The sequence below is a fragment of the Meles meles genome, chromosome 18 (assembly GCF_922984935.1).
Source record: "Meles meles chromosome 18, mMelMel3.1 paternal haplotype, whole genome shotgun sequence".
NCBI lineage: Eukaryota > Metazoa > Chordata > Mammalia > Carnivora > Mustelidae > Meles > Meles meles.
In genome coordinates this window covers 56851268-56861992 of record NC_060083.1, presented here as the reverse complement: position 1 = coordinate 56861992, position 10725 = coordinate 56851268, and the positions used below count along the sequence as shown (strand labels likewise).

General features: G+C 55.9%; 1 protein-coding gene across 1 annotated transcript; it reads left to right on the top strand.

Annotated features, from left to right (window-relative positions):
• The first annotated feature begins 254 nt into the window (after positions 1 to 254).
• On the top strand, positions 255 to 6460 carry CPSF4L (cleavage and polyadenylation specific factor 4 like). Its single transcript, XM_045983916.1, has 5 exons — positions 255 to 357; positions 886 to 936; positions 2611 to 2763; positions 5400 to 5495; positions 6345 to 6460. The coding sequence occupies exons 1-5, from the start codon at positions 255 to 257 to the stop codon at positions 6440 to 6442; spliced, it is 501 nt and encodes a 166-aa protein (XP_045839872.1). The 3' UTR covers positions 6443 to 6460.
• Positions 6461 to 10725: the final 4265 nt, after the last annotated feature.

The following is a 10725-nucleotide window of genomic DNA, read 5'->3' as shown; positions in this document are numbered from 1 at the left end:
CCCAGCAGCGTGCATGGTGTGGGGGCGTGGGGCCCTGGGGGGAGCGTGGGGCCCCAGGGTGTCTGCACCTGCGTCAGGTGGGCGTGGTGAGACATTCATGGGGAGAGAGTCACGTGGCAATCTCCTGGCCCCTGGCACCCAGGGATGAGGGCCGCAGCATCAGACCCTGGCCCCTTAAGGGCCTCCCATGAGCTATATAGGGTCCACCTGCAAGGGCCGAAGCAGGTTTTAGCAGCCCCCGCAGGAGACTGAAGATGCAAGAGGTCATTGCTGGGCTGGAGCAGTTGACCTTCACCTTCGAGAAGGATGTAGAGACGCAGAAGGGCACTGGCCTTCTGCCTTTCCAGGGGATGGACAGTGAGTGAGGCCAGGGTGTTGGCCGTCCCTTTGGAGGAAACTTGAGCCATGCCCCCTCTCCCAACCCTCTCTGGAGGCCTCTCTGCTCGGCTCACCAGGGAGACTGTGTCGGGTTGGGGGCTGGAACTGACCATCTGCGAGTCCCAGCTCAGTCCCTCCCTTCTCAGGGGCTCAGGTCTCCCCTCTTACATCTCAGGGACTCCAGGAAAATGGGGCTGACTTCCAGGCAGCCTATTTCCCAGACTGGGAAAGCAGAGAGACCCAGAAGGTGAATTGCGAGAAGCCAGGAAAGTCCACACTGGCCCCCTGAGCTCCCCTTGCGGCCCTCCATCCCCTCTGTTTCAGAGCTGGGGGTTTAGGGGTTGAGGTCTGGAGGCTGGCTCTGGAGGCCAGCAGCCAAAAAACCAGGAGCGTGGGGACCCCCAGGCTCAAGCGTCAGGGAAGTTCGGGGTGGAGGGCACTTCCTGAGAAGGAAAAGCCCCTCCGGCAGCTGCAGCCGCTGAAGAAACTACCTTCTTCCCCTTCTAGAATCGGGCTCGGCTGTGTGCAACTTCTTCGCTAAAGGGCTCTGTGACAAAGGTGGGTCAGCGGGAGAACCTGGCGGGGGAGGGGGCAGGGTCTAGACTGGTCTAGACCAGTCTATGCTGCGGTGGGTTCCCCTTGGCCTGGAATAAGGTGTCAAATCTGCACCCAGGGAGGGGAGGTTGGAAAGGAGTCGAATTTGTCTTAAAAGGAGGCAAAGGGCAGGAGAGCCGGCACATCCCCCAGGAAGCCCTCCCCTCCCCGCCAAGGATTTCCCTGGCCCAGCAGCATTGATTAGGGTGCCCAGGGCTACCCCGAAGGGGACATTCTCTTCTTTCTGCCTTGCTGGGGGTGGGAGTGTTTCCGGAGTTTCAGTCTGTGTGTTCCCAGGAGGGCCCGGGGGTCTTGAGCTTCCTCCCCCCAAGGAAAGCTGCGCCCTTCTCCGCAGTCCCCTGACCTGCTCATCCTCCGAATCAACATGGGACTGGTCAGCTCTTCTACGTGGTCTTTATGTCCTAAGACAGCTCTGGCCATTTCCGTCTCTGAAATGCTACCCGTAAACGTCCCCTGTTTCTCCCCCACCCCAGCTTAGATCAAGCTAGCCGCCTCCCCTAATACAGGCGACCTGACTCCAACCAGGGGTTCCCAACCTCTGGCTCATGAACTACTCACAGCCTCTTCCTATAGAAATACACAGTTGCCCCCCCCCAAAGTCTTGCCTCCAATCTGGGGGTTCCCAGTCCCCCTATAGATCCAGGTTCAGTAACCCTGCTAATGTGAATGAATTCAGGGCCAGTTTTTTGGATCCAAGCAGTCCTGTTCTTGGGAAACCAGGAGGCTGGGAGGGACCCCGGGGGGTTGTTCTAGGGCGTAATTGCCACGCACCTCGCACCTCCTTTGTCCTGTCAGCCCTGGATGATGGGGTGAGGGGGAAACGAGCATTGCTCACTCGAGGCTCAGCACTGAGATGCCGCCTCGGGTCCTGTCTCCAAAGCAGTGGTTCACAGTGACACCCTCTTGCAGAGAAACACCACTGCCCTGGCCGGAGGTCACACCAGAGCAAGCTCCGGGCGGGTGATGGGAGGACTATTTACAAAGAAGCCCTTCCGGTTTCCCTCCATTCTGTCAGACGGTCAGCCAAGCACGAGGCTGGCCCTGCTCAGGAACTTGGGAACGGGGGTGTCCTTCCTGCTGATGCTGATACCCTAGGAAGAAGAACAAAGAGTTACCTCGAACATTTCCACTTCCTTCTATGTTGTTACAAAGCTGGCTTGTTGGTTTAGCACCTTAGGTCTCCGCACTCAGGAAACGTAACCTTTGTCGGAGTTTTTAGGACCTGATTTTAACAGGCCCTTCGGGAGCACTGGATGCCCCCAGACCATGCTGGGGGGAGTCCAGGGCTAGAACCACGGCTCTGCTCTCTGGTAGGGGTTCCAGAGAGGCCTGAGAGCTGCTCTGACCCCCTGGGGCTCCCTGGGGTTTGAGAAGGGCGAGGGCAGGTCCGGCAGAGCAGAGGGTTTGGGCAGAGGGGTGGTCGTGCGAACAGCCGCCTGTCCGGACTACTACACCTCCTTCATGTTGCCTCCGGCCCCTGATTCTAGGTCCAGAGGGGTCAGGGGATGGGAGGGAGGGAGGGCAGCAGGAATCTGAGCCCCAGCCTCTCCTGGGGAAGTCCCTCCCGGGCTGAGTCGGGTCCACGCTGTCGGCAGCTGGGTGCTCTGGTGTCCCCAGGGAAGCTCTGTCCGTTCCGGCACAACCAGGGGGAGAAGATGGTGGTGTGTAAACACTGGCTTCGCGGCCTGTGTAAGAAGGGCGACCAGTGCGGTTTCCTGCACCAGTACGATGTCACCAGGATGCCCCAGTGCTACTTCTACTCCAAGTTCGGTAATGCCCCATCCTGGCTCCAGTGGGGACCGTGAGAGGGGCGGAAGTTTTGAGAGGGGCACGCGGAGGAGGCTGTGCGTGCCTTGGGGGCCAGACCAGCCTCTCTGAGCCCTGGGTGCCTGCTTCTCCAGTCCCCTAGACAGAGGGGAGCTGTACTCTGGGGTCCCTGTTTCACTGCCCCACAGGCTCGGGCACACACCGGTCCCCCTGAGGGGAGGGGAGGGTATGGCTGGAATCAGAGGCTGAATAGTTCCCCCGACGGTCCTGGCTAATCACATACCCAGACTGACTGTCTGGGAACAAGCCTGAAAAAGGTGATCTCTCTGTCCTGGGGTGGGTCTGGGCCAAGGGATCCCAAACAAGCATTTGGAAGCCACTTTCCCAGTGCTTGCCCAACACACAGAGCGCTGTTCTGCTGGCCGGTATCATTGTCTGCTCTCTCCACTGTCTTGCTATTATTAAGTCTTATTTTAGAAGGAAACTTGACGTTGCTTCTGTAAATAGAAAACGAACATCTCTTACCGGCAGTGCGAGGTAACTGTAAGCATAGAGTCATGAGGCTCAGATGCCCTATAGCCTCTCCAGTTATCTTGTGTGGTCAGGTCTGGACCAGTGTCCTCCCACCCTCTGGCCTCAGGACCACCTTTTGTCATCCACGGGGCTGCAGAGGCAGGAAGCCACAGCCACGTGTCCTCTCCTTGAAGAAGGGTCTTCGAATGTGTTTCAGATCTCGTGAAATATCTTCCCAATACAATTCTACAGCTCCGTTCTCTTCGGAGCTGGAAGGAGCCCTAGGGATTATCTAGTCTAGTGCTTTTCAGACTGTGTTCCAAAAGAGTGACCTGGGGGGAGAGAGAGCTGGCCCAGTCTCCAGGGACCTCTCTGACTGAGGCAGTTGCAGGGGTCGCTGTCCCTCATTAGTGCTGGTGGCCCCCCTGCGCGGTAGGGGGAGTCTTGGGTATGGGGGGAGAAGGCAAAGCATCCTCCGAGAGCTCCTCCCAGGCCAGAAGTCCGTGACCCGCATGCTCAGAGCTGGGGTTCAGCTGCCCGCGTGTGTTCTTTGAAAGGAAGGACAAAGTTTACCTGGAGCCCAGCTCCCCTTGGTCACCGCCTAAACCTCTTTCATTTAAAAATGCCATTTATTCATTCCTTCAGGAAAACTTGGTTCGGTTTTCTTTTGGGACTTGGATGCTGTGCTGGGGACGGGCACAGGGATAGGACCAGGTTCCCTTCTGCCCCCCAGTACCTCTCACTGTGAGGGGCATCCTTGTAAATCATTGACAGTGGTTCGTAACCTCTGTTTTTGCTCTTGGCGTAAATGAGTATCTCTAATAGCCTATCAAAGTGATTCTCTTGCAAGGAAGTTGTTTTGTTTAGAGCCTTAGGTTGGGAGGTGTAGGAGCGGAGCTGAAGGGGGCCAGGGTCTTCCGGCACAGCCGCTGACCGGGAAAGGCAGAGTGGAGGGTGGGGTTTGGGTGCCACCTGCTGGCCATCAGAGGAGCGCGGCGACGTGCATCCAGGCGGGGCAGAAAGGGAGTCCTGAGCTGGTGACTTCCCACCGCCTGACCTGTCAGACGCTCACCAGCCCTGGAGGGGGGCGAGGAGGGGGTATGTCACTTCCATTCCTCTGGAGGCTGGAGCCAGGAGACCGCGCTCTGCCAAGGGCTGCACAAAGATGACAAGCACGTAAGCCCGTCGTCAGTGCAAGGAAGGCTGGTGATCGTGGCCGTGGCATTTCCCCTCTCCGAGCCCTGGTGTCCTTGTTCGTGAGACAGCAGGACCCGGAGGGAATGGTGGTTTAAAGCTCTTTGGCATCCCTCTTCTCCAGGTGAAAGCCAATGGTGTGAACATCATGAAGTTTCTTTTGGTTCTGCGAAGCACCACGTTGTAGATTTTTAGGGAGGATGAGATTGGAAGCATTCACCGCTTCTCTGCTTAAATTAAGTGAAAAATGAGCCGAATCTTCCCCAAGGCTCCTTTCAAGCTCCTGGCCCCTAAGAGAAACCTAAGAGGGTTCTTCCCACAACTCTGTGGTCTGTCCGACTGGGCTGGTTCCTTTTAGGGGACCTGAGTCCTGGTCCACCTACAGGCCAATGACAGTGCAGATGTCGTGAAACTACAGGTGTCCCTCTGTGTCGCGTCTGGCATCATCCCAGTGCCCACTTGGGGGGCACTACTCTGCTCTTCTTGGCATTTCCACCAAAAAGGACTGTGCCCGGTTCTGGAAGCACTGTGGGTCTCCTAGCGATGAAGGCAAGAGGGTTTAATCAGATTGTATCCACGATGTGCCTTCTTGGATCGTTAGCTGCTTACTCTGGGTCTCCCCTCTCCACCTCTCCTCTCGTTCCTTCCTCTCTGGTGGCCTCCAAATACCTTCAGTTCCAGCCCCTCCTTCGGGATCTCTGGCCCTGCCTCAACATTTCCAGATGTGCTCATTCCTACCTGAGCCCTGCTGGGCACATAGTACTGAGATCCATCCTCCTTAGCTTGCTGGAAGGATCAGAAAAACCTTTCTGTGGCTGGTGGCAGACAGCAGGCAAGTGGCTTCTGTGCAAGGGGCAGGGTCCGTCCAGTCTGGGGAGGATGGAAAGAGCACTAAAGATGAGCCTGCTTTTAACGAATGCTGGACTTTTCAGGTGATTGCAACAAGAAGGAATGTTCCTTTCTCCACGTGAAGCCAGCTTTCCAGACCCGGGACTGTCCTTGGTATGACCAAGGTTTCTGCAAGGATGGTGAGGCCCCGATAGAAAGGGAACACTAGGTGATCAGGATGGAGGGGGGTGGTCCCTGGCAAGGGAAGGAGGCTTATTTCTGATGAGGCCCCGGGGGGCCTTCCCAACAGACGGTCCTTCCATCGTCCTCCCCAGGCCTGCTCTGTGACACCGTACCATCCAGCCAGCGATGGGAGGACCTGGCGCAGGACTGGCTTCTTGCAGCAGGCTTACCTGGGTTCTAATCCCCATGACTTCAGAATGCATCAGCTGTGTGACCTTGAACTAACCGCTGAACTCTCCTCCTTTCTGCGAAGGGGAAACCCCTCCCACCTAGGGGCGGACCCCCAGGAGACTGTTCGTCTACAGTCTCGTCTTTTACCCCCCAGCCCTGCCGTGCGCCGTGGCTGAAGCTTGCTCTGCCTACCCCATTAAGAGGCAGGTTCCCTCCATCCTCGTCCCTGTGCTCTGAGGCCCACATACTTTGTTTTCCTTTGCCTCCAGGCGCATTGCTCTGAGGCCTGGCCGTGTTGGTTTTAGGGGATTTTAGGGGAGGAAAAGTGAGCTGTGGGGTGAGCCTTTCCTCAGTTGTACCTTCTGGAGCTAAGTCAAGATGGCACGTGACCATCTACAATCATGTCATTCCGCCCAAACACAGTGTGTTAGGAACGCTTCCAGCCCCCTTGTTCAGGACCTACCCCAGCGTATTCCGAGGTCGCCTTTCCCCTCTCAGTCACATGGTTAGGAAGCAGGTGCTTTGGGCAATCTGGAAGGGAGAGATTTATGCACCTTGTGAAGTGGAGAGCCTGTGACTGCCTACCCTCCTGGTGAGCTTTGTCATGAGTCTTTCTGGCTGTTTTTGCCCAGCAGGTCCCCTCTGTAAACACCGCCATGTCCCTAAGACAATGTGTGTTAACTACTTAGTGGGCTTCTGCCCCGAGGGCCCCCACTGCCAATTTGCACAGTGAGTATGACCCCTGGATCAGCAACTCTCACCTAGCACGGCAGTTCTCTGGCTTCTAGATCTGGATCCTTCTCTACCTTCACTGGCCCAAGGTGGGAAATGAAGTGTCTGGCGAGCATCTGCCCAGCGTTTTCCTTGCTGGCTTACCCTGCACACCCACACCCCCTCCCCGCTGCACTGAACTCTCCCCCAGGCGAATAATGCGTATTGGAGCTGGGCACTGACATCTAGCTCTTCACAAACTGTTCTAGAAATGAGTAGAAACCCTTAACACCCACCCCAAGCCTCTGCAGTTCTCCTTCATGCCCTGGCTGGGGTATGGGCTCCTTCCCCACAGGGTTCAGAAATGGGGAATCCGCAGCAGGTGGACACCGAGCATGCTAATGAGCCGGAGGGGGGGGCGCTGTAGACAGACGGTAATCATCTCTCTCTCTAATTCCCTCAGTCCCAAGATGAATCTTTTATTCAACTCGAGCTACACGAAGGTGAGTGCAGGCAGGAAGGGGGCAGGTGTGTCTGGTTCTCTTTACTGGGCATGCTCCCTGGGAAGCGGTCCCCCCCCTCTGGTACTGCCCTATGCCCAGCTGCACTCACTCTCTCATGATCTGCTCCAAGTACCCACCCGGGGAAAGGCACAAGCCACCACCCAAACCCCCTCCAACCCCTGTAACCTCTGCTTCAGGTAGGATTGCTCAGCTTATGGGCCCCTGAGCCTTTCCTTCTCCTTAGCTGGAGTGTGTGTGTGTGTGTCTGATCTCTATGCCTAACATGGGGTTCGAACTCATGACCCAAAGGTTAAGAGTTGCATGTTCTACCAACTGAACCAGTCAGGTGCCCAGTGTATGAGGTTTTTTCTTTTTTTTAATGTATTTTTTTTAAGATTTTATTTATGAGTCACAGTTAGACAGAGAAGCAGGCAGAGAAAGAGGCAGAAGCAGGCTTCCCGTTGAGCAGAAAGCTGATGCGGGGCTCGATCCCAGGACCCTGGGATCATGATCTGAGTCGAAGACAGCGGCTTTAACCCACTGAGCCGCCCAGGCGACCCTGTATGAGGTTTTTAAAATAAAGAGTGAGGGGCCCAGCTCCAGATTTGTGGTCTAAAGATGTTGTTCGGGATCCGGGCTGTCCTGCTTCTGCCCAGTCCCCAGGGAAACACATGGTGTTCTTATTGCTACCAAGCCCTGATGAGCACCTCCGCACATCGGGGGTCAGCAGTCAGGGAACTAAGGCCTCTGGGCCGAATGAATCTGGTCCCTGCCTAGTCTTTGTACAGCCTGGTGCCTGAGAATGTTTTTAAAAGCGCGTAGGAAAAAAGGCAAACCAAAGAACATATATTGTTAACGCGGGAGAATGAAAATGTCTGTTCTCGAAGTTTTCCCGGATCAGGGCAAACTCATGGCTTCCGGATCCTCCAGAGCCGGTCTCAGGCCTACTCGGCAGGGCTGAGCGGCTGCAACCCAGCCCGCGTGGCCTGCAGAGCCAAACCGCTTTCTATCTGGTCTTCTGCAGAAAGCCTTGGCTGGCCCCTGGCCTGGATGACTCTGGCAGAGGTCAAAGCAGGCGTGGGAACAGAGCTCTGCTCCTGCAGTTCCTCAGGGTCCCGCATCCGGTCCCTCAGCCCCAGGGAAGGGCGGCGCTGGCTAGGGGGGGGCGCCCCCTGCTGTCCCTGAGTGGGATCTCCGCTGGAAGGTGGGAAGCCGCCTCCATCCGTGACTGTTGGCCAATTCCCAAGCCCATGTGTAACCGTCTGCAGGAGGCATGTTTTGGCAATTACAGTTGTCACCAAAGGCGTCTTGAAACCTGGTTTCCGCTGAAAGAGCTGGCCAGAGCCTCTGCCCCTGGTCTAAAGCCACCGTGTCTGTGCAGAGTGGATGTCTGCAGTGTTTTCTCCTGACCTTACCTGCAGCTTGTCCACCGGCCACGGGGTTCAGCACCTCCTGCTTCGGCCTGGGAGCATCGCAAGCCCCCTCCCACGACCACGGAGTGCCGGCTTCTCCACGCTCAGAGGCAGCCCCAGGAGCCCCTGCTCTCCTGGAGCAGGGCCCCTGCTACACGGTGAGTGGCCGCAGGCAGACCAGGCCATAGCCCCGCTGAGGGCGGGGGCGGGGGTGGGGGTGGGGGGGAGTGGCTGCAGTCAGTCAGGTAAGAACACACTGGGGGGCCGGAGTGATGAATGGGGGGGTGGAGGCCACCGGTAACCCCAATGTTTCTGCTAAGTCTCCACAACCTCAACCGACTTACATCTCCAGCCAGACAAGAATTTCTTTCTTTCACTAAAATCTAGTAAACTAAACAGCTCTTACCTCCTCCTTCGCTGCCTATGAATAATGAGTTCACACCTAATGTCCTCAAGAATTGGGGGGGGGGGAGCAGGATTTGGTAAGGAAAGGAAGTAGCACGTTGTTTTTCTGATTTTGTTGATTTTGCTATTTTCTGGCTTATCAGGAAGAAACATAACTTCTTTTTTTTTTTTTAATTTTATTTATTTATTTATTTGACAGAGAGAGATCACAAGTAGGCAGAGAGGCAGGCAGAGAGAGAGGAGGAAGCAGGCTCCCTGCGGAGCAGAGAGCCCGATGTGGGGCTTGATCCCAGGACCCTGAGATCATGACCTGAGCTGAAGGCAGCGGCTTAATCCACTGAGCCACCCAGGTGCCCCAAGAAACATAACTTCTTGAGATAACATCTACTGTCCTGTGCTCTGACTCCTCTGTACTGAAAGCTCTAGCGGGGACAGGGAAGGGCACAGAGCTCTTGCCTTTCTCGTATGTTTGATTTGGGGGCCTTTGAACATCTGGATCCCTGTTCTCTGGGATAGCGATGCTGGCTTGAAGGTCTCAAGGTCTTTCAGGCCCGAGATGGAGCTTCGTTTAAGAGAGAATCTATCAAACTCCTTAGAATGACAACTAACTAGCTCTCAGGGTTCCCTAGATGGGTTAGGGCATTTCTCCTGGGATCCGAATTTACAAAAAGTGACACCGGCCATCTTTTTCTTTTAGTGTGGTAACAGGGGCCGGTATGCCAGCCAGAGCAGTAAGACTCGAACAGGTAGGAGTTATCAAAAAGTAACCCCAGGTCAGTGGGCTAACTGACGACCATCCAGCGAAGAAACCCAACGGCCACTCTGTGGGATCCTCTGGTCCCCAGGTCCAGCGCACCCTCATGTTGGCCCCCATGGGGCTGGAGATGCGGAAGTAGTGGCCTGGTGCACGTGGGCTTATTTCCTCTAATCCTGTAAGGGAGCCGGCTGATAGAAATACACCAGGACTGGAGGCAGATGGGACTGTGGTAGGGTGCGGTATCACAAAATGGGGGAGCAGGATGTGTGTACACCCAGAGCTCGGGTTTGTGGGACATGCACGGGTTCCGCTCCGTGGGGCTCTCCCACCACGGCCAAGCTCGGGCCGTGCACGGCAGAGCTGTGCACATGGCCTCGCCTGCTGCTGGGAACTTATTAAACCCAATGGTTTTCTTCAGCATGACAGCTGCCTCCCTGCGTGGCTTCCTTCAATTTGAGGCTCTATTTTGTGCGTGCTTTAGGCGAGGAGTTACAGGCAGGGAGATGGTGCAAACAAGGCTTGTCTCTAGGAGGGGAGGGAGTGATGTGCACCATTTAAGGCCACACACTAAGTCAAAGGCCATTGTGATTTAATCTGCAGGGAGAGGTGCGGGTAGGCTAAGCCAAGCCTTTTGCGGAAAGGGAGAAAACAGTAGGTGTGTGGTCGGAGAAGGTGTACCAGCCCGCCCTTTGGCAGATGGAGACGGCTGCCCCGCCTGCCCGGAGCTGGAGGGTAAGGGGACAGGGCCATTTTTAAAAGCACTGCTCCCCCAGGGCTGCTGAGACCAATGCCAGGCAGCCGTGGAGGCAAACTGCCTCACATCAGGCCTCCACTTCCTCATGCTGAAAAACGAACCTGGCACCCGCCTCACTGGGTGGTCAGGCTAGACCGAGAGCGTGCAGGTCAAGAACTTGGCACAGCGCTTGGCTTTGATCACAGAGTAGACACTCACACCGCAGCCAGGCTTTTGTGTGAATTGTGGTGGGGTCTTTCTTGCTTGGTTCGTTAGAATCTGAACACGGGATGGTGCCACTGAGGTTTCGTCCCGAGAGGCCCCAATAAGTAAGAACGTGCCCGGGGCCACACCCACCTAACTCAAAAGATGATGGTCTGGAAGAGGCAAATAATAAGAGGGGAAGTAAAAAATACATACATCTAAAGATGTGGTCGTTCTGAAAGATGGTGGTCATCCCACAGAGGAGCACAGGAAGCAGGCTAATTAGGATCA

Excerpts from the sequence above, each read along its gene's own strand:
- CPSF4L (XM_045983916.1), top strand. The coding sequence starts at position 255 with ATGCAAGAGGTCATTGCTGGGCTGGAGCAGTTGACCTTCACCTTCGAG. Across the intron at positions 358-885 it reads GCCTTTCCAGGGGATGGACA|AATCGGGCTCGGCTGTGTGC; the intron begins GTGAGTGAGGCC and ends TTCCCCTTCTAG. Across the intron at positions 937-2,610 it reads TAAAGGGCTCTGTGACAAAG|GGAAGCTCTGTCCGTTCCGG; the intron begins GTGGGTCAGCGG and ends TGGTGTCCCCAG.